Source organism: Protopterus annectens, chromosome 11.part0 (genome assembly GCF_019279795.1).
Source record: "Protopterus annectens isolate FY-2018-M chromosome 11.part0, PAN1.0, whole genome shotgun sequence".
In the NCBI taxonomy this organism is placed as follows: Eukaryota; Metazoa; Chordata; order Ceratodontiformes; family Protopteridae; genus Protopterus; species Protopterus annectens.
Genome location: NC_056745.1, coordinates 305874142 through 305898923, shown reverse-complemented (window position 1 = coordinate 305898923; position 24782 = coordinate 305874142). Strand labels below are relative to the sequence as shown.

Below are 24782 nucleotides of genomic sequence, written 5' to 3'. Positions count from 1 at the left end.
TATCGCCCCATAAGCCTGACTAGCTTGGTCTGCAAAGCTATGGAAAGGATCATCATGGACCTCATAAATAAAGATATTGGGGATCCTACTCAGTTCGGCTTTGTTAAGGGCAGATCCTGCCTCTTAAACCTGGTTGATTTCTTTGAAACAGTCACCAAGGCCATTGACGAGGGGAAGGTGGTCCACACAGCCTACCTGGACCTCACAAAAGCCTTCGATACAATACCCCACTTGGGCATTGTAGATAAGCTCACCAGCTTAAATATAAACCCCTATGTCACTAGATGGATTGCAAACTGGCTCAAGGACAGAACCCACATGGTTAGAATTGCTGGAGCCATGTCAGACTCCAAACCAGTTACAAGTGGTGACCCACAAGGCTCAGTCCTGGGACCTCTCTTGTTCGGTATATATTTCTCGGAGGTACAGGCCAACACGGAAGGACTGTGGCTGACCAAGTTCGCAGATGACTGCAAACTGGGTGCCATAATCGACTCTCCAGCCGACACAAGCATCCTCCAAAAGGGCCTCATAGAATCAGACAACTGGTGCCAGAGCCATGGCCTCAAGCTAAATGCCAAAAAGTGTATAGTCATCCCCTTTGGCAAAACAAAGTGCCCACAAATTACCACATAGGTGGTAATCCATTAAGTATAGAAGAAGTAATTAGGGACCTGGGGACCCAAGTTGATAGCAATCTCTCATTTGACAACCACGTGGCCAAAGTGGTTAGAAAAACATTTTATATAGCCCACCTAATCATGAAGGGATTCACATGTAGATCAGGGGAGGTCATTGTGCCTCTTTACTCATCCCTCATCAGGCCCATAATTGAGTACAATGCCCCTTTTGGGATGTACCTTACCAGACACCTGCAGCAACTGGAAAGACCCCAAAAGTACCTCACCAAGAGGATCAAAGGGCTCAAACAGATGCCATATGCTGCCCAGTTAAAGAAACTCCAGCTCTACTCAGTGGCATACCGCCTGCTCAGGGGCGATCTGTGCCTGACGTATAAAGCCATGTCCAACCCAGAATTAATGGACATGCTGCACCTCAGAAAATCCAAATCCCATCGAGCTACACGCTCGAGAGACTTGAACCTCAGCACTGAAATAAATAGGACATGCTGGAGGGACAGATTCATAACCCAGAGGCTCCCTTCACTCTGGAATAAAATCCCAGTCCAGGTTAGGCAGAGTCCCTCATTGACTCTCTTCAAGCGGAATCTTGATGAGTGGATGGGAGATCATAGGTTTACCCCGGGTATCACTTCTGTGTCACTGTTAGACAGAGGCACAGTATACTAACCTCGAAAAAGGGCATAGCAAAATAAATTTAAAATGGGTGGCGAAAGCCAAACACATTCTGGCTAGGCTTATAAATGCCCTAGGGCAGATAGCCTAGTATGAACCTATGAACCTATGAACCTATGAACCTAAACCACACCAACCATGGGTAAATTCAACATTACCCATGCCCAGTCATGGGTTATTGCTTAATTATCAACCATGTCCAGGAAGCATGGGATGGATAAGGCACCAAAAAGGAAATTATCTAGGCTTGAAATGGCCCACAAGCACAGCTAGATTAGTATTTACCTATGAAACTATGAAATACATGTCAACACAATGCTTTCAGGTGATACTTTACCTGATTAGTACCATGTATCCTGGTATGACTCCAATAGCATAAACTAGACAGCAGAAGAAGGATGTGATGAGAAATGCATACATCATTGTAGTGCATTTTTCTTGCCTCGGGCACTGCCCCAGAACAGCAGAGAAGTTTCCTGATTGTGGATTTAGAGATGCAATACAACTGCAGTTGTGGAATATCTGTAAGCAATAAAAATGTTTATTATAAAATGTATTTTTCTTGCATAAAACACCAGGATCTTGTTGCAAGGCACATTTTCAATATATTTTCTCTCCCTACCCCATAGCAGGCTTCTTTTTTTTTTCCTGACCCCCCCATGTCTAGTGACCATCTAGCCTCTGCCATGACTGAACCCATTCATTTCCATCTGTTGATTGAGAGATGTCTATGACATGGCTGTCATCAGATAACCAATAGGAATCTTCCATTTTTCTGTACTTATTCCCCTGCCCCAAGGCTGACATCCATATTTGCAGATATGTTGGCCTTTTGTACCTTCCACTGTGAGTGTGTGCATTTCTGCACATACCTCCAGGAAACTATCACATAGGCGTAGCCAAACACACATTCTCCAACCCATATGCTACAAATTATGCAACTCTTTTTAAAGTAGCTATGAGCAGTGCAGTGGGCTGGATCACCTTCCTCCCCCAGGATTTTTGCCTCAATACAAGCCTCTCACTCTCACCCTCCCTCATTGGCCCTTCCAGCACATGGGTTACAATTTGATTCCAAGCCATCTGGGTCACACTCCAGGATTATCTTTCTGTTTCATGGAACTGACTTCTCTTATAGGATTCTTTACACAGCTGTGATCAAATTTTATTTCATGAGACCCTCCTACCACTCACCTGATTTGGGATATCCAGGTATGGCAAGGAAGTTTAAACCCCAGCGATTAAATGTCACTACAGTTAAAAGGTGGCATTGAGTGCAGAGCGGAGCACTTGTAACACTGCAACATTCTGGTGTACTGGAGAAAAAGACAGAGAATGGATGCATCCTTGCAATTTTGGAAGTAGGCTAGAGGAAGACTATAGCATCTTTCTTTCTCATCCTCCACATCTGTCTTAGATTTAATTTCCCTAAATGCTTAGGTTTTTACATCCCTTGACAGGAATGGACCCCATTCCTAAGTCAGGGCATAATCACCCCACTAACACTTATGTGGTGCGGAATGCCACATCTCAAGCAGCCTACACATATCTTGCATTCCAGAACATTTTCTTAAAAAATAAACTCAAAAAGCATAAAATAAACAAACGCAAACCATTTGTGAACAATAAAAGCTATGGAAAGTATACAGATAGCAATGTTACCAGTAAGAAGTATTCTTTGCAGTGATACTATTTATTGTATTCATAATCTTTTCCAGAAATACTATAACATGTTATAATTTATACAAGCCCCAAATTACATTTTTTCTAAACTTTTACAAATTCTCATATTTTGAAAACTGTACAACCTAAACATCTATTTTTAGAACATATTTGTTAACAAAACATAAGTTTTCACATGACAACAATAAATTCCTCAATAAGTGCATGTGTACTGGGATATATACAGCAATATGAAAATATATGCTTAATTGTATAATTACCAAAAGAAATAGCAATGGATATCTCTCAAGATGTGCATTTTATAGTGCAAACGGTAGACAGTTTTTCATCAACATCTAAATTTTCACATCGTATCATGCAACAGTTTGCAAGTTGCTCAGTTTTTAAGTACATATGCAAATATTGCTTATTTCCAGTACAGTGTGATATAAACCAGCACTGACAGTGAATTCTCCTGTCTGCAACATTGGTGTTTCACACCTTACAGCTCTAATAACATATAGGTCTCTCACTTATAAGCATATTCATATAAATATAAAGATAGGAACAATAAGCGGCAAACAAAGATTAATTTCTCCACTGAGGAAATCCTACAATAACAACCTTACTGTCATTTTGTTAATAATTCATTGCCCTTTCAAATACTTCCTATTACTGGATGGTAAGTCACTTAGTTAAAGAAGCCAGATCCCAAAAAAAGCTCTGGACACCATCAGGAGGTATGAGTATGAACTGGAAGTGTACATAAAAGTCATTATAGGCTTGAGGGAATTAAAGTTCATGAAATCAGTTTTGTTTTAGTCTTTGATATTTGATACTACTGTTCTTCTCAGTATCTGCAACCTACCCAGAATTGCCTCTTTTTGAGTTCATAAAAGGTTACTTTTATCAGTGGCATATTCAGATATGTTTGAAGATTCTGTTTTTAATTGCCCAGTTGCTCCTATAATTGGAACTGTTTGTGTATCCTTATTCCAAATTGCTCTAATTTCTGCTTACAAGTCCTGGTATTTTACAAATTTATGTCTTTACTATGTCTTTACATGTTTTATAGCGTTCAGTCGATAAGATTTTGTAGTTACTGAGTGTAGCAATTTCAACAGACAAAGCAATTTCTGTCTTTTTCTGTTGAAATACAATATTAAGTCTGTTTATTTCTACCATCTTAGCTGGTGGTATGGGGTAATCCCATGTAATCATTATTTCATAATTGTCAAGAATCCTTTGTGATTCATGTTTCCAATGTCTCAATGAATACAGTGAAAACTACTCCTGTTGACATTTCATTTCCAAATTCTATGGTTTTACAATACAGTGAGGATTCCACTACCTTGAGAGACATTATAAAAAAACTGGGTAATGTTTAAAAGTAGTGCGGAGACACTTGACATTTTAGGTCAAAATCTTACTTTTGTTTATAAAACAGGGCAGAATTTGAAAAACTACTTTGAACATCCCGCAAATGTGAATAGTAAAATGATTAGCGGAACTAAAAAACATGAGAGATGTAATTATTGTAGTTACATCTTAAAAAAACAAAACAGTGTCTGTAGGTAATTTGTAACAGTGTATTAGGTTGGACACAGGAAATTGTGGCAGTTCTGGTCTTGTATACATTGCAACTTGCTCCAAATGTAATGATTTCTACAATGGGAAAACTGGTGTTTACATAAATATACAAGCACTTGTATGCCATTAAAAACAAAGATGAGAACAATGCTATATATAAGCATACAAAATATTGTGGCTATGATTCAAAATTCTTATTTGGCATTCCGGAAAAAGTTAAAAGGGATGAAATGGGAGGCTTTTGGGAGAATAGGGTAGAGGAATGTGAACTTAAATGGCAGCTAAGGCTGAATGCAACAACTTTGCCTGGCATTAATGAACATATATCTAGCTTGCCTGTTTTAAAGAAAAAAACAATGATTTTATGATGTATTTAGTGAAATGTTAATGTTTCTTTAAGGGAACATTGAGTGAGTAAGTCACATGATGATTTTAAACGCTATTTAAATGATGGTTTTATTTTGTAAAATGGTTCTGAAGAAGTTCCTTTGGGGAACAAAAGCGCTTGACTATTTTTTGTTTTTGAATTAAAGTGTTATTTATAATACGACATCTTGTCTGGACCTTATTGGGAATTATCCACCTCGTTGGCTTGTTATTTGGTAAAAGTCTTCAGTTTAGCAACTTTGCCACATTATGTCTTTCGGTATACAAACCTTTAGCCCTGAGAGTATCTTACCCTACAACAAGATGTGTAACTGTTTTAGTTAAGTACTACAAAGCCTACATTTGTCTGCATCTCCTACCTTTTCTATGGATTTCATTAACCATCTACTAAGTGGTCGGGCTGCCAATATTAACCTTTTGATTTAAATTCATCCCTTCTAACCCATTCATACAACAATTCTTGGTCAACCTAGCAGGTCTCCATACTTTTTGCTATAATTGTGATCTTCCCATTCTGCTCTTCTTTATTTCCTGTTCCCATTCTTTCTAGTCTTGTTTTTTGTTTTTTTACACTTTCTATTAGGCTGGATTTTCATGCTTACCTTTTTCCCTAAAGGCTTCTGGTAACCTAAGCAAAGAGGCCATCTTAAACTTATTTTGTTAATGTTTTAGAACTTTCAGTATTTGGATCTGATGATGTCAATAAACACATATGCAATCCCCCAGTCACTGACCTGTATGTATAGTCTATTTCAGGTAGGCCCATGCCTCAGTCTGAAGAAGGCACGGGCTTTCCACAATCCCCTATATACCTATATGTATAATCAATTTCATGAAGGTCTGTGCCTCCTTCAGACTGAGAGCTATATATCATTTTGGCAAACACTGGTTCTTGTATATAATTTGATGAGCATGGGGCAGTTTTCTTGTTTACCTGTCCACCTTATCTAGCTCTTTTTGTGGCCAGTCAATCACCCCAAAGCTATAAATTAAAACAGGAAGTGCACGTCGATTTATAGCTTGAACTTTATTCCCAGATGACAAAGCAGTTTTCAGGATTAATTTTAGTCTTCTAAAATATTCCTTACTGAACTTTGTTCGCATTTTTGATGCTTTGTTGCTGCCCCTTCATTCCAAGATATGTGTACTCCCCTTCTTGTTTCAAATCTTTTATATCACATTCCTCCCCCAAATTTTATATTTTCTCAAGTCTTCAGTTTTCCACTTTCAGATGTTGCTTCTGTACATTTGTCAAAACAAATGGTCTTCCTATGTCATCTGAGAAGGCTTTAACAACTTGTAGCTGCTCTTTCAGGTGTTTATCTGATAAACTTTATGGTTTTAAATCATTAACAAAAAGATGAGATACCCTTTCACCTGATGATTTTTCTTAGAGCCAGACTGAATCCATCACCTAGGCTATTGAGTAAACAGCTTAATGAATTGAGAGCAAGACAAAATGATAAAGAATCACCCTTAAATATTCCGTTCTAGATTTTCGCATCCCTCCTGCATAGCAATTTGTCCTTTTTTTTTTTTTTTTTGTGGTTCAGCTTCGAAGTGGTTCGCCACTTCTTCAGAGTAACTGCAATAAAATTTACCAATATATGATAGAGCTTGTATATCCTATAATCCAGGAGTGAAGAACATATTATTTTGTAATCTATCTGTGCCATACTGATTTTCCTGTTCTTTTAACAGATCTCCATTATGGCTTTGTTTAACAAAAGATGATTGTTTGTTCCATAGGAATATATTTTATTCCCCTTCTGTTCTATGGCCTTGATTGCATTTTTATCTAAATGACTGTATACTCTAGGTGCATCAGTCTCTGTATATAACTCATATGTTGTTGGGAGACAGGTTATTGGATGATAATTCTTAGGGTGATCTGCAGGTTCACTTTTAACTGCGAGTATGGTTTTCCCCATTGTTAGCCAGTCCAGTGTCATTCCTGTGGTATATTTAAAAGAAGTTTTTACTCAAGGCTAAATTGAAGTGCAAAGATGACAGTACCTTTAACGAAATGTTAGGTGCAGCATCTGGACTTGGCATTTTCTATTTAGGAGCCTGTCGTAGTAGGAGGAGTTACTTCATTCTAGCCCATGTGTTCAATATCAGAGTCTCCTACTTGTTCGTTTACTTCTTTTACCCACTCAGCCTCCATAATGTGCTCAACTGAGCCCAAATCGATATTTCTCCAAAACTCATTCATTTCTTGTATTCCTGGTGGTATCTCAGCTATTGCTGATTTCTTTCCGAACTCCCTATAGAATTTCTTTGGGTCATGCCTAAACTGTATCGTATCCTTTCTTTATATTTCTCAGTGCTTCCCCTATGTTTTTCAGCTCAGAGAGAGATTTATAATTTATTGTTAGATCTGTTTTCATATTGTATTCTTGTTTAAGCACATTCACGTTTCTAATATTTTTAGATTTATTTCCTTTCCTGTATTCTTCCAGTAATGATACTTCTGTTTTTAAATGTTTCACAAGTATTCCTAGTTGGTGTTTCCATGGTGCTAAACTATTTGCCCCTTTATTTTCCTTTACTAATTTATGTTTTCTGGGTAATAGCTTGACTGTTAGTAGTTTTGGTGCACAATGATATATTTTGTCAATTTCTGTTATATTGTGTGGATCTTTTGTTATAATTCCAATTACTTTATTAATCTGGCTTATTCATTTTTTGGCAATCTATGTCTTATTCACTTTTGTCAGCCTCTGTCTCTCATAAATATTATATTTATCCATTTCTATGAAATCCAGCAGGTCTTCTTTTAAATTATTTTCTTCTTGATTGAGTTTCTTCCACAGTTTGTGTTTCCTACTCTGTCTGCCTCTGTGTAGAAATAGATTGACTTTGAAATTACTGTGACATGTTATGTGAAACATCTTTACTACTTTCAACATTTAAATTAATTAATGAGGGATTTTCTCTACTATTGCACTGCTCTACTTCCCCTGTAATTTCTTCAAGCTGTACCTGTTTTAATAAAGCACCATTCTGGAGTGGCTTTTGCATTTGGGATTCCCATTTATATCTTTCATTCTGTAACCGATCTATCACTTAATTTTCAAATCCTCCATTTCTGAACTGCTTACTTGTCACTACATTAAACTTCTATACTACTTTTCTCTTTTTTCCAACATTTACCATATCTGGGTGCCTTTGCCTAATATGTATTTTCAAATATTTTTTAACTTTGGCTTGCGATTATTAACTAACAGTGATCTCTTTTCTACATTATAAACTGCACCATATTAGGTCTCACTTCTTCCCTTGGGCCCATTCCTCTCTCTCTCTTTAAAATTGCAAATGTCTGTGCATTTCTTTTTTCTTTCTCTCTTAATGCTTCATTTTTGCTTCCTTTTCAACTCACTCAGTGTTTTTTTTGTCTGCATATTGTTTTCTTTTTATTTAGTCAGTTAATGACCTTAAATTGTCATCTGTAATGTTTGCCATTTTTCTACTTCAATGATTTTTCTCTTCTGTATTTTCCCTTGCTCTTGCAGTGTAACCCCCCTTTAAGGAATTCTGAGTTATTTGCGTAGAAGAAACAAAACATAATTTCTTTTTTGTCCTTGCATGTCCATTTCTCCATTTCCAGCAACTTGTCTGACTGGTTGATTTGTTAACCTTTTGTGAACTATTGTGTTTTATTGCCACATTGGGGCCTGTTAGATCATTTGTGGGATCTGGGCTTAATGCAGCAGATGCACTGTAATCTGTTCTCATTTATCTTCTCTGCAAAAGCTTAGCTAAATCATCACAGTGTACATCCCACCTCTTATCTCAGTTATCGTCGCTTCACTACTTCTAGCTTCCTCAACTACTATGCCTTCACTACCCTGGTTTCTATGCCATACCAAAGTACTTGTCACATGACTGTTTTGTACACCTTACTGTTTACCTTCTTTGACATTCTCCTGTCACACATTACATTGTACACCTTACTGTTTACCTTCTTTGACATTCTTCTGTCACACATTACATTGTACACCTTACTGTTTACCTTCTTTGACATTCTTCTGTCACACATTACATTGTACACCTTACTGTTTACGTTCTTTGACATTCTCCTGTCACACATTACATTGTACACCTTACTGTTTATGTTCTTTGACATTCTCCTGTCACACATTACATTGTACACCTTACTGTTTACCTTCTTTGACATTCTCCTGTCACACATTACATTGTACACCTTACTGTTTACCTTCTTTGACATTCTTCTGTCACACATTACATTGTACACCTTACTGTTTACCTTCTTTGACATTCTTCTGTCATACATTACATTGTACACGTTACTCTTTACGTTCTTTGACATTCTCCTGTCACACATTACATTGTACACCTTACTGTTTACGTTCTTTGACATTCTTCTGTCACACATTACATTGTACACCTTACTGTTTACCTTCTTTGACATTCTCCTGTCACACATTACATTGTACACCTTACTGTTTACTTTCTTTGACATTCTCCTGTCACACATTACATTGTACACCTTACTGTTTACCTTCTTTCACATTCTCCTGTCACACATTACATTGTACACCTTACTCTTTACCTTCTTTGACATTCTCCTGTCACACATTACATTGTACACCTTACTCTTTACCTTCTTTGACATTCTTCTGTCACACATTACATTGTACACCTTACTGTTTACCTTCTTTGACATTCTTCTGTCACACATTACATTGTACACCTTACTCTTTACATTCTTTGACATTCTCCTGTCACACATTGCATTGTACACCTTATTGTTTACGTTCTTTGACATTCTTCTGTTACACATTACATTGTACACCTTACTGTTTACGTTCTTTGACATTCTCCTGTCACACATTACATTGTACACCTTACTGTTTACGTTCTTTGACATTCTCCTGTCACACATTACATTGTACACCTTACTGTTTACCTTCTTTGACATTCTCCTGTCACACATTACATTGTACACCTTACTGTTTACCTTCTTTGACATTCTTCTGTCACACATTACATTGTACGCCTTACTGTTTACCCTCTTTGACATTCTTCTGTCACACATTACATTGTACACCTTACTCTTTACGTTCTTTGACATTCTCCTGTCACACATTGCATTATACACCTTACTGTTTACGTTCTTTGGCACTCTTCTGTCACACATTACATTGTACACCTTACTGTTTACCTTCTTTGACATTCTCCTGTCACACATTACATTGTACACCTTACTGTTTACCTTCTTTGACATTCTCCTGTCACACATTACATTGTACACCTTACTGTTTACCTTCTTTGACATTCTTCTGTCACACATTACATTGTACACCTTACTGTTTACCTTCTTTGACATTCTTCTGTCACACATTACATTGTACACCTTACTCTTTATGTTCTTTGACATTCTCCTGTCACACATTACATTGTACACCTTACTGTTTACGTTCTTTGACATTCTTCTGTCACACATTACATTGTACACCTTACTGTTTACCTTCTTTGACATTCTCCTGTCACACATTACATTGTACACCTTACTGTTTACTTTCTTTGACATTCTCCTGTCACACATTACATTGTACACCTTACTGTTTACCTTCTTTGACATTCTCCTGTCACACATTACATTGTACACCTTACTCTTTACCTTCTTTGACATTCTCCTGTCACACATTACATTGTACACCTTACTCTTTACCTTCTTTGACATTCTCCTGTCACACATTACATTGTACACCTTACTCTTTACCTTCTTTGACATTCTTCTGTCACGCATTACACCTGACACTCTGTGGCAGTTGAATGCAGCCCCTCTGATATTAGATTTGACCTCTTGATTCAGACACCCCTCCCAAATACTTAAAGCTGTTAACCTGTAATACTCTATTTCCTTTATCTCAAGTTTACAGCATTTTCTGATTTCTCCAGTTTGCTGCTATGACAACTGCCTTGGGTGTACTCAGTTTCATCCTATGTGCCTTCGGTTTTGCATTTCATTCCTCTATAAATTCCAGTTCAGAGTCTGCTTTTAATGTCACGTCATCTGCATCAACAGCAGCTTTGTTGTTCTGTTCCCTCCAGCCTGTTTGCTAATGTAGTCCATTACTAATATGAACAGACATGGGTTCAAAGCTGAACACTACTGAATCCCCATACCAAAGTACTTTTCACATGACTGTTTTGTACACCTTACTCTTTACCTTCTTTGACATTCTTCTGTCACACATTACACCTGACACTCTGTGTTTTTCGGCTTATTGGCACTCGGCATTTCAAGTGCTGACATTTCAATATGGAACCCATTTATACACTCATCTCAAATTACTTAAACCATCATTACCACTGTTCACTGTAAACCATGTCTTGGCCACCATATTATAAGTAATGTTCTGTGTATCAGTGCAAAAGTAAGTATCCCTTTAATGGTATACATGTAGTACCACCTAGCCACTACTATCACTGTTCAGTGTCTCTTTATTACAAGAAATGATCTGTGTGTTAGTGCAAATATGTTCTCTATGTGTAAAAGACAACACAAAAAGATAGTGTCACCAGAAACATGAGGAAAATCAATTTCTTAACTATGACTGCATTTTTAAGAACTTGCATTTTCAGGTTAGATTATGCAGACATCATCCTCTGACATTTTGCATTGAGTAATAATTAAGCAAACATTAAATGCAACCAGCAAGCATATGACTGATTTGTTTAACCCAAATTGAGTAGCAAGTGTTCCTTGCATAGTGGTCTGATCCTAAATGAATGAATCAGCCTAGTCATACAGACTTTTCATATGATCCATTCCTTAGTTATATGATTTCAAAGATAATTATACTGTAATATGAGTTATGTAAAGTATCAACCGCAAGTTCATAAATAAAAACAGCATAAATTAATGTTTAAGCTTAGTCTGTATTTTTTTCTCAAGCATTGTTTACTTTTCGTATAGAATCATTTGCAGTTATATGAGTTGCTGGTAAACATGGCGTCTGTTGCAAGTGCATATTATAGTAACGCAGGAAACATTCTGCATTAGAGTGGCACATCATAATTCAGCAAAACAAACTTAAAAGTCATCAGGCTAGTTCACCACTTGCAATGGATTACTGGCTAATTCAGTATCACGCCAGTAAATCAGTCCAGTATAGACAGATGGACAGACAGACAAATATATAGACAGATGCAATTATATAGCCACCGCCATTACCACTCATTCACTCTCCATTACCAAGGCAACACCCATTCATGGCATGACCATCATCCAGGAAGCCACTAAGGTATTTTTTTCCCATTTTGACTTAACCCTTCCTCTGGTGAATGATGTGAGGGCTTGCTCTACATTCCTCTGTGGATGTACACATTCCTACCCAAGCCCCATGAAGGCTGACACATGGACATGGCTTGACAACAAGTCCCCGTCCTCCAGTGCTGCATGCTGTAGTCTCCTTGTCCAGTATCACTTAATCCTCCATGACATTAGGAATAAATGCTGCTAAAAATGTGCTCCTGGGAGAAGCTTTCCTGCTATAGTCCATTAACTGTGTAGTGTATATACCTCCATTATACAGGTCTGTGCCAGTCTGAACAAATCAAGGACTACTGTGATAGTTTTTTCCTCATCCTTTTTCTGTACTCACATTGCTATAAGAAAACCTCATCTGCCTGCTTAAATGCAGTGTCTGACTAACACCTGCATAACATATAGCTCAGCACACTATACCCTGTTAAGTGCACATGTAACATGAGTCACTTGCCATGGGATATAGTGCATGCACACTGAAGTCTTAATCCTAATATACATTGCGTGTTGCAATAACTGCAGCCAATCTTCCTGTAAAGCAGTATTTATAAGTTGTTCTGGAGGGCATATTGGTTCATTGGTGTGTACTAGGCCAATGGCCCTGGTGCCTTTACAAGCCTAGCCCATAGAAGTGCCCTGGCATCATGCCACCATTAGTTCCCGGTTTCTCTATCAAGTACAGCCACTGGGGTGATCCCCAGGGTGACCTTTCTATTTCCCATCCACTCATCAAGATTTCTCTTGAAAAGGGCCAGTGAGGTGTTCTGCTTCACATTTATGGGAAGTCTATTCCAGAGCAGGGACAGTCTCTGGGTTATGAACCTGTCCCTCCAGCATGTTCTTTTGATTGTGGTAATGAGGTTGAGGTCCCTGGAGTGTGTGGTGCAGATGGATTGGGATTTCGTTAGGTGTAACATTTCTAACAGGGCTGGATCAGACATGATGACTTTGTAAGTTAAGCAGTGATCGCCTCTTAATAGATGATATGAGACAGAGAAAAGTTGGAGTTTTTTTGAGTCTGTCCATGTAGGGCATGCGTTTAAGGCTTAGGAACCTCTTCGTTGTGACCTTTCCAGCTATTGCAGGTGTTTAGTGAGATACATGCCAAATGGGACATTATACTCGATGATTGGTCTAATGAGGGAAGAGTAGAGAGATGGTGACCTCTTTCTTCCTGGATGCAAAGCCCTTGGTAATGAGATGCGCCACATAGAAGGACTTTCTGACCACAGTGGCAATGTGCTGGTCGAAGGAGAGGTTGCTGTCAACCTGTGTCCCCAGATCTCTTATAATGCCTTCAGTGTTCAGTGGGCTACATCAATGTGGTAATTAGTGGGAACTGAGTTTTTCCCAAAGGGAATGACGATGTATTTTTTGGCATTAAGCTTAAGGCCATGGTTTCGACACCAGTCGTTGGTCACAGTGAGGCCTTTCTGTAGGCTGTCTACATCACTTGGGGAGTTAATAATGGCTCCCAGCTTGCAATCATCAGCATACTTGGTCAGCCAGAGTCCCTCTGTGTTGGCCTAGACTTCTGAGAAGTAGATGTCATACAGGAGAGGAGTGGACCTAGGACCAATCCCTGTGGGACTCCACTTGTGTCTGGTCAGCATTCTGACTTGGAGTCTGCTACTTCCACACTGTGGGTTCTATCTGTGAGACAATTTGCAACCCACCTAGTAATATAGGGGTTGATGCCTAGTTTGGTGAGTCTATCAATAATTCCTGAGTTGGGGAATGGTATCAAAGGTCTTGGCCTGATCGAGGTAGGCTGTATGAACTGCCTTGCCCTCATCCACAGCTCTGGTGACTGACTCAAAGAAGTCAACCAGGTTGAGCAGGCATGATCTACCCTTCACAAAACCAAATTGTGTGGAATCCAGAGTTTGGAGATTCCCTATATCCTTGTTAATTAGGTCCATGATGATGTGCTCCATAGCCTTATATATCAGACTCTTCAGGCTAATGGGGTGATAATTCCCAGGGTCTGTAGTCACTCCCCTTTATGGAGAGGGATGACTGTAGCAGTGCACCATTCTGTAGGGACAAAGCCTGAGGTGAGGCTGTGAGTGAACAGGGCACACAGGTGTGGTGCCAGTTCACTTTGTAGTTCATGTAGAACACAGGCAGGGATATTGTCAGGTCCCATGGAAGCTGTATTCTTGGCCTTGGACAATGCAGCTTTAACCTGTGCTGCAGTAATACTGGGTGCCTGGTATTCTTCCGGTATTGTGATTGGTCCTTTGGGGGGGGGGGGGTTGACACTGAATCTGAATCTGACAATATGACAATATTTGCCTTGGTAGGTGCTTTTGTATTCTTATGACAATGGCTTTGTTCCAACCTAAAGGTTCAATCCAAATGGGTCTATATTAGAACATTGAAGTTTCAAAACTTCGAATGTTCTGATATCAAACCCTATTCAGCGAAAGCTGAAAACATCGAACATACAAAACAGCAAATTTTTTCCTAGGAAAAAAATTTGCTGTTCCAAAACACATATACACAACACAAGCACACCAAACAAACAGCAATCCACACACATACACCTAAAATCATACACCTAACCCTACACTAAACTATACACACCCCACTAACTATCCACTTACCTTAACCCAAACCCTAACCCTAAGGTCCGTCACTATCGCACACTCACCTCACCCGCGCCCTAACCCTAACTCACCTACCCCGCTCTAACCCTCACGTCCACACAATTGCACACTTACCTGACCCGCACCCTAACCCTAACTTACCTAACCCACCCTAACCCTCATGTCCACACAATCGCACACATACCTAACCCGCACCCTAACCCTAACTCACCTAACCCACCCTAACCTTCACGTCCACACAATCACACATATACCTAACCCGCACCCTAACCCTAACTAACCTAACCTGCACTCAATAGCACACTTACCTTAATCAGACCCATAACTTTCCACCACAGAGCTGAAAATACCGAAGCAACAGAAACGGACAACCAAATTTTTTCCCTCGGAAAAATTTGTTTTTCTGTTGCTTCGATATTTTCAGCTTTCGCTGAATAGGGTTCAATATTAGAACATTCAAAGTTTTGAAACGTCGATGTTCTAATATAGACCCAATCCAAACATATCTGCATATCATAATAATAAGGCAACCTCCATTTGTTGAAACATTATAGGTTGCTCTTAATAACATAAATCAAAATGGGCTACTGTAGTTGGACATAACTTCAGTGTTATAATTTTGTAAAACAAACCCCACAGAGAAAAAAAAAATCCATGCCAAACATTTTACTTCTGCTATTATGTCAGTGCAGGCCTGCTATAATTTAGTCTATAATTCATGTCACCTTTCAATAAACAAAATGCATACGAATTGTAGATTTTTTGATAACACACGGAATAGCATAAATACAATGGTTACTGTGACTAGATCCATAGGAAACAAATAATGAAGCAAAAAGAAAGTAAACATGACTAAACAATCAAAAATATTTTTCAAACATGAAACATTTTGAGAATATACAGAGTTAAAATAATTATTTGAACTACAAAAATATCATATATGTACAAAGCTGATTAAAGGCTTGAACTTTAAAAGAAACAGGATGCATAAAATCCATTAGACCAGATTTCTTGCACTAAGAGCTTGAGAGGCTTGCACTGGATTTCAAAATAAAAGGAATAGTAGGAGCAAAGCCACAAGGATGTGCAGGGCTATGAGTATAAGATGCACATCCTTGTGGCTTTGCTCCTACTATTCTGTTGAAAATGCAGGAATGAAATAGAACACAGTGCAATATGTATTGCAGGAGTGACTAAGTTGACTGTTGAAAATGGTAATGTTGAAATATTTCAGGTCTGAATAGCCTTATTTATTTTTAATCTGTTTTACCACAATGTTATGCTTTCTTTCAGTACATGAAACAGACCTAAATTCTGTCTTGCAGTTCTGTAGCAACTTACATTAAACAGAATACATTTGTTTCATTGTATCCTGATTTTGTTTTTCTAGAGATTCAGGGGCATCTTTTTAAATAAAGCTAACTCTGGTTTCAGACAAGTCAGTGCCAAGCATGCTTTATCTTTCTGTCTTTATGGCTCATCAGCAAAGCATATTATCTGCTATTATCCACTGAAAATATTCAGAGGTTTACATGCCACCTGAAAGAGTCTAATTTGGTTTAGTCTTACTACAGTGGTGCAGTGGTAGCGTTGTTGCCTCACAGCAAGAGGTTCTCCTGTTCGATTCTCGGCTGGAGTGTGGGGAGTGCCTTCTGTGTGGAGTCTGCATGTCCTCCCCACGGTTGGGTGGGCGTTCAAAAGACATGCGTAAATGGGCGTGCCTTCGTTGAAGGTTGAACGTCGAGCTGGCACCTCAGCGTTCGTGAAAATCTACTGCCAATCATTAACGGACCAGAGTTCCGCTGAGGCGACCCCTAACCAGGAAAAGCCGAAAGACAACAACAACATTGATTGCTGAACCCTCAATTAGAGGGGTGGTCATTTGGTTAAAACATCATTTACTCAACTATGCAATAATTGCACATAGTCTATAAAATACATAAAAAGGAAACAATACAGAAAGGAATGTTAAGGGATTGATTCTATAACAAGGTACTTCTGGGATAACATACTACCAAAGCAGTATTACACCTAGTTCTAAGAAAAGGGCTTGGGATTCCATGTCCTCTCCAGATTCAAAAATATAAACTGGGCTGACAGTGCCTTTGGCCTTAGATATATTATTTCTGAAAGCAAATGTAAAATAGCATGGCCCTTTCAAGTGAATATATTTTCCTAATATAAGTATGCTCCAATATGAGTCCATGGTGGAGAAGTCACTAGGCTACAATACCCATACCATTATTCAGGGGAAGCTGTACTACAGAGTGGGAGTACTGCGGGAAGTAGCTGAGGACTCCAATCCCATACGGTCATTACGTTTCATGAGTCACCCCTGTGTACAAAGGGAATGATACAGTTCTACATTTTTACATAAACTTTGACAGCACTTTTCTTAATCCAGTTCCACTGAAACCCTCCTTGCATTTTCAGAAAGGATAATGCATGCATGACAGACATTTTTCCTGACTTGTATGCAACATCTCCAGTATGCAGTGTGGGAATGGCCAACATCAGCAGGTTTCTGCAATTGTGCTGAGGGCTCATTCCATGCCAGGAATAGTTAATGAGACTCAAAGATTTTGTGAAAAATACTCTCATTACCTCAGCCTGGTGTAGAATCTATTCAGTAGATTTGCAGTGTTAGAGAAGTACTGAGTAATATTAGATAAACGTTTACTATCTGAGTAGTGTTGCACAACAGTAGGGGTCCTCTGCAACCTTACAACAAACCTTTTAGAACCACAAACACGAGATTTAGCAGGAGACCAGAAACAAGCTAGGGTAGGGCAAAAGGGGCAGCTGCTGCAGGCAGAATGTATTAGAAGGTGCAGTCTGCAGCCAGCTATGGAGATTATTCTCGGTGCACTCTACAGTGTAGGAGGTTGCATTTACTTAATGCATATGTAGCAATATTAAAGTACATATTTGTTTTGCCACTAAATTCAACTTTGCACATACCTCAAAGGCACTGCAACCTTAGTTTGTACTTTTAGAATCCAGGATATGTGACAGAGCCTCCACCTTGAGAAGAGGAAAAGGAGTAACAGCTCCCTTGTAAAAACATCATTTTAAAGTATTGTCAACTGTAGGACATCCCAGCAATTATAATTTGACAAGCTGTTGCTTCACCAAATGAACATATATTTATATTAGATTGCAACCATTTTTATTCATTTTTCTGTGATTCAAAAAAAAATGTGGTTCTTCTAAATGTCATGTATCCCAGATGTTAATATTTTGGTAAGTTTCTCTAGTGAAGTCTGAATATCTTCATTCTACTACCAGAGTTTAGAGAATTCTTCATTTTCCTATTATCCAACAACTGTTGTGTTTCCTCCATCTTCTGCCTTGAATTTATGTCCTTCAAGTCTACCTGCTATTTCTCAGATGTTTTATTAAGCTAATGATAGTAAAACTTATCCTCCCCTTTCCAATACACGATACTCCTCAACTTGTGGTCTGTAAACTCTTAGTCTCAATAGCTTGCATTAAGTTTGGGTCTTTCAGGCATACAGAAATACATATGCAAAAACAGTATTGATGCAATTTTTCATGACTCAATGACAAGACAGAGCCACTAGCTGCACAAAGCCATTACTCTCCACTTTTAATATTATTACGAAAAGGATTTTTAAAATTTTTATGGGCGTTACTGTTAGAACATAGGGGACCCCTATTTCTAATGCTCATTTTCAGTGAAATCACATATCAAACTTTGATTCATGCCGTATCATGTCCAAGGATCAAAGGTCAGAGCAGGGTGTCTGGACGATTTTATCAAGATCTGTTTCAGTAAGGTCCTATTCTTTCAACACAGCAGGTTAAATTACGTAAGGACTCATCTCCTGCATATAGGGTGTAACCTCCTGCATGGGGGCTGTAAAGGGCTTGTCCCCACATCACTCTGGGGTAATTTTCTTTTCTTCTCTCTCTTTTTTTTTTTTTGTGAATTTCTTGAAGTGTGACTTTAACGTATCCACAAAGCTGAGCATAAGAGGTATTAATATATTAGTTTTCGGTAAATGCTTGATATGTGTATCACAGATGGAAGAAGTAAATGGAACTATTTGGGAGTTAAAGAACTACAGGACATTTGCTTAAACATTAAAGTTTCAAACACTAGAATTACACAGCCATAGCCCTAAAATCAAAACCTTAAATAAGTTTGTGTCCTGTTCCCAAAAGTTCAACTTTAGACCTACTCATATCAAGATTTAATTTATTTTTCTTTTTTTGCACTTTTTTCTCTCAGTGTCTGTCAGCCATCAGCACCTTCCAGCCAACTGGATAAACATTCCCCCATCAATAAGTTGAAAATCAGTTGGGAGAGGCTACTATTTAGATAGCCATTTGGGAGAGTTTTAAGGTTTTTCTGTTTACAGACAACTTTCTGAATATTTGTGTTGGAACACTGAGGTGGGATTGTATAATAGGCTGACTACAGTGGCTGTCCCTCATTTCCACAAGGGGGGTTCTCCCCAAGGAGTTCTTCCACTCCACAAACCACCAAATTGTCATTTTCCTGTTCTGGTCATAGTAAACTCCATTGTGAGACATATAGATGTCCCACTCATTAGACTGAGTAAGGAGAACGTCACAGTCAGTTGTCTATCAGAGGCTAGGATCCGCAAGGTCATGCATGCACTGGGTCATTGGATCACAAGTACCAGTATGACTCACTTATAGTCCTTGTGGGTTGTAAATGACCTGAAACATACTCTCTGAACTATATGAAGAGAGAGAGAGAGAGTTGGATTATGTGTCTCATGCTGGTATGAGCCTATTATTCAGTAGCATTGTACCTTCTCCAAGGATGATGCCACAAACAAAACAGAAGATCATTGACTTTAATAATTGGCTTAGTTTTTCGTGTCATTCCAAGGGAATACAATATTTGTCAGCATGGGAGGATATGGTCAACAGACCATATTGCTTTGCCAGAGATGGCCTGCACCTGTCCCCTCTAGACTTTTGAATATTGCCTAAAACACTGTCCTCTCCTGTTGTGCTTTTCTAAGCTTCCAGTTTATCAAAACTAACTCTAGAAAATCTAAAGATATTACTGCTCAGTGCCAGGAGTCTAAACAAGAAACTCCAGTTTATCCAAGTTGTCCTTACTCTGCAGAATGCAGACAACTGTGCAGTTGCCAAGATATGGCTTAAAGCTGCGAGGAGCACATCAGTATTGGAAGGCTGCAATATCTTCTACATGTTCAGACCAACTACTGCACAATCAGTGACTAAAGGTGGAAGTGTTTCAATTTACATCAAAAACAAACATTCCTCAAGGCCGGTCATACAGAATGACAAACATGAGCTTTTCCATGTGCAAATTATCATAGGTAAAGTCCTATGCCATATCTTTGCAAGATATGTCCCCCTCTATGACCTAGGAAACCCATAACGTATACTTAAACTTACAAGAGACACTCAGCATTCAACCCAATACCACATTCATGGGTGACTTTAACTACCCCCTATGAACCAGGAATTATACATGAACTCAAACTTGCTAACCAGAAATTCCTGGACTTTGTCAATACAAACACCCTAGAATGGATAGTCCATATGCCTACTAGGAACGTGAACATACAGGATCTGGTCCTTATATGGGAGAACACTGCATCTCTCCAGTGAAATGTCCTCTTTGGTAAGGCCGGCCCATAATCCTGTCTCCTTTGAAACAAAAATAAATCCTGGGACTCCTGCTAACCCTGGAACATTCAGGAGCTGTTCAAAGGCAAATTTCTTATTATTAATTGATAACCTGTCAAAATTTCAAGCCCACCAGACCCTGAAAACACTGCTGTGCCCAACCCTGTGCAATCATGTTAATAGATGTATAGAGGCAGCTGTGCCTGTCAAAAATAAGCACAGAACAGACTCAAAAAAAGGCCACCCTGTTGGAATCCTAAAATCAATAGGTTATATAACAAAATAAAGTCATGCGGTCTTAAGAAACTGCAGGATGCCAGTACAATACACATTTGACCCTCTTGGCAATATATTAATTGCAGCAGTTTAAGTGCTTAATTGTCTAGCTTAATCAGAACTCCCTACCATCATGTCAAAACATGTACTGACAGAAAATGAATCAAGTTAGGCTAAGCTATAGAACCTCTACCTTCCATAATCAGGAAATCAGAAGAGCAATTGGTAATACCTAAACCAAAGGATGCTTTCAATGACATTGTTCTCAATCCTTCTTAGAATACAAATACACTACAAAGTATTTTCAGTAGGACTTGTAGGATTATTGTCCTGTCTGCTATATCTGAGCATCACTACCTGTTTATGAGAAAGGTGAAGTGGCTAAAAGTACCAGCCAGAACTGCCTTATTCTAGTACAGTGGTAGTTACAATAAGGCATGTTCTTACTGGTGATCTTGGGAATATGGGATTATATTCAAGAAATAAACAATTGTAAAACAATATACCTGAGAGTATTATTTATTATTTATTTATTTATTTTACATTTATTGACTGGGTTTGTCTGACTGAGCTGAAGAGCCCTTTTTCAGCGGAGTATATAGCAATATAGATAATAGAGCAAATAGTGTCTTAATTTTGGGTGCTATTAAAAAATGTGCACCACAGAGTAGGGCTGATATGTCATACAACATCATATCAAATCCCTTTGCAATTCCTAAAATGTGGTTCACATTAGGATAAAACATTGTGTTCAGTCTTACATCATTGTGCAGCTACAGTATTCGGTGCATAGGGTGCAAATGCCCCCCCCCCCCCAAAGACATATACTATTCAGCCTTACAACATCAGCAGTATATTAGCAGATTCCAGTGAGGTAACTTATGGGACTTCAGCCATGTATAATCCAATGATGTTAAATTTGCCAACATCATAATCCTCCTTCCCTGCTAATATGATGCACAATATACAGACGTAACCAACAAGTATGTGCTTCTGACAAACCTACAAAATCTTCTTTTCACAGAAAGAAAACAAACACCAGTGAAGGAGTTTCCTGTGGCGAAGGCAAACCTGCTACCACAATCACACTTACTCTGTCCCCCATGTGATGGTGCTGTCAAGCGGCCATCAATGGGAGTTCAAACAGTACCAGATCCTTTCATTACAATATTATGATAATGACTTTATCGCCACCATCATGCCTAATGTCTATGTAATCTTTATGAATTACAGTCAGGTTTGACACTGGAGCAAAGTGCAACAGGGAAAACCTGCTTAACCAGGTATGTAAAGTATACCTTATTACATAGTTTTCTCTACTGTATTGTTTTCTGTCATTATGTCATGCATCATTGTACAGGAGCTATTGTGGGTGGGATTGTGGGGGGTGAAATGGTACATAGTGTATAGTACACTACTGTGTAGTAAGTATTCATGTGTGTATGACAGCAGCTATTGTGGGTGGGATTGTGGGGGGTGAACTGGTACATAGTATGTAGTACACTACTGTATAGTAAGTGTTCCTGTGTGTGTGACAGCAACTATTGTAGGTGGGATTGTGGGGGCTGAACTGGTATATAGTGTGTAGTACACTACTGTGTAGTAAGTGTTCATGTGAGTGTGACAACAGCTATTGTGGGTTGGATTATGGGGGTGAACTGGTGCATAGCATGTAGCACACTATTGTGTAGCAAGTGTTCCTGTGTCTGTGACTCTTAAAGAATAGGGACACATGCAATGAAGAACCATGATGCATTATAAAAAATCACAATTCTGAATGATAATGTAGTAAACTTAGTGCATGCAGCACTTGTATACCCTTGAGCACTGTGTTTATAAATAACAGAGTTTAAATTAATCATTGCTAGTACTACCTAGGTGGACCATGTGATTGTTATGTGTGCTTTCAGACAGATTTTGAAGTGCATGTAGGATGAGGTTTGTCATGTGATGTATTTATTATTGAAATTGTATTCCATAATTCTACTACATATATGAAATGAAGAGAATTCCCATACATGAGGATTGTTGCCTTCATCCATAACTCCCTTTTTCCATTTTTCCACACTGGGCCAGGGGGTCTCATGTGGAGTTAACATATACACTCCCTGATAGATAGCCCTGCACAGTTTCTTCCATACCACACGCACACAAACATGTGCACAAACAGAAACACATACACACAGACACACACACACACACACACACACACACACACACACACACACACACACACACACACACACACACACACACACACACACACGCGCGCACACACACACACACACACACCCCTAAAGTCAATTTAAAGTGCCAAATCCACCTACTGTATGCCTTTCAAAAGTAACAGGAGACTGGAGCACTCAGAGAAAAACAGAAGGCACCCCAGCTGAGAAGGGAACCAGAAAACCTCTTGCTGTGAGGCAGCAATGCTATCCACTGTGAAACTGTACATATCTACTGCTTTACAGAAATTATCTTTATTTTCATCATAACAAACGCATACAAACTAAAATAAAACATGCACATGCAATTCAGTCTAGCAATTTATTTACACAAATTAATCAAAAGTAGATTTACACTGGCGCATCTTCATCATGGTTATTAATATAACATTGTGTATTCTAAATTACATATAATATTATCTTTACTTAAATTATACTCTTAGCCATCATATTTCACTTATACTGAAGACACAGACATTCTACTTTTAGCAGATCATGCCAGTTATAGTCACCCAGTACCAAAATCTGTAGTAATTCAAAATGCTGCATATCAGTATAAGATATCACCCATCAGAGAAACACAGAACTTTTCATTTCCAGCTTACAGACAGTATCTACTGATAAGTTCTGTATAGATTTCTCCTCCTGTTAAGCCAGTCACAAAGTATTACTGTCAGTACATGCAATGGCATCTTAAGAATATTGCAACATTCTATCCCCAACATCAACTCTTCACATACCTTAAAAGTGGAACTTTTGTCTAGCATTCATGTCACCATTAAATCCCCTAGTAGTCTGACTCCATAGATGCATTAACCATGTAGATCCCCATTTAATAATCTTACATTACTGATACTGCCCAATGGTTCTCATGAGCATTAACCCCATATTAATCTTTACAGTTATCTAAGTGAAGTAAAACAATTATCTAAAAAGAAAACATACCCAAATAGGTCTACCATGACAAAATGTAAGAAACCAGCTTTGTAAACCAATCCTTCATTAACATATCATATAATTGCAATTGGAAATGAGACATACTAAAAATAGTACATTTCAAGCCAACATGCTTTGGCATACTGGTCATTACCTTTATATTACTATAAGAACTAAACCAGACTACCCCAAACTTCTGATAAAATAACACTTAATAACAGCCACTGAGGCATCAGTAAGTTACCAACATATGAGAAGCCTTTTAGGACACCAGGATAGCATTCAGTCCATCACAACATTTCAAGAAGCCATAAGCACACGTAACAAAGAAAGTTATTTTTGTGTACTCACCTGCGGCTTTCTGTGGCTTGTGCAACTTGTGATCAATCTACTAAAGGTCTATATTATTTCTTTGAAAGCTTAGGTTGTCGAATGCTCAATGATCGACACCTAAGCATCGATGTTTCAAAATCGCGAATGGCCATATAAGCAAATTCTTTCCTCGGGAAATAATTTGCTTGTCAGTTATTGGGGATTTGCCCTTTCCCCAATGTAGAGCGATCTCAGAGTTGGTATATTTAGTTAGGGGGTTGTGGTGGGCACAGCCCACCCACTATATTTAGGTTGAAAAGTTAATTTTATTTCTGGATGGCCTAGGGAATTCTTTTCCAAGGAAAGAATTTGCTTATATGGCGGTTCACGATTTTGAAATTTCGATGCTTCGGTGTTGATTATTGAGTATTCGACAACCTAAGCTGTCGAAGAAATAATATAGACTCTCTACTAACACCTTACCATACCGCTCAACCTTGAAACATCA

At 38.5% G+C, this 24782-nt stretch overlaps 1 protein-coding gene across 2 annotated transcripts in view; it reads right to left on the bottom strand.

The window, feature by feature from the left end:
• The window catches only part of LOC122815359 (solute carrier organic anion transporter family member 1A2-like), a 420483-nt gene that overhangs the window by 140368 nt on the left and 255333 nt on the right, over window positions 1-24782 (bottom strand). For both annotated transcript variants that reach the window (XM_044087813.1, XM_044087814.1), the window contains one exon: window positions 1654-1838. In XM_044087813.1, coding sequence (XP_043943748.1) covers window positions 1654-1838 — 185 coding nt within the window. The remainder of the gene's footprint in view (window positions 1-1653; window positions 1839-24782) is intronic.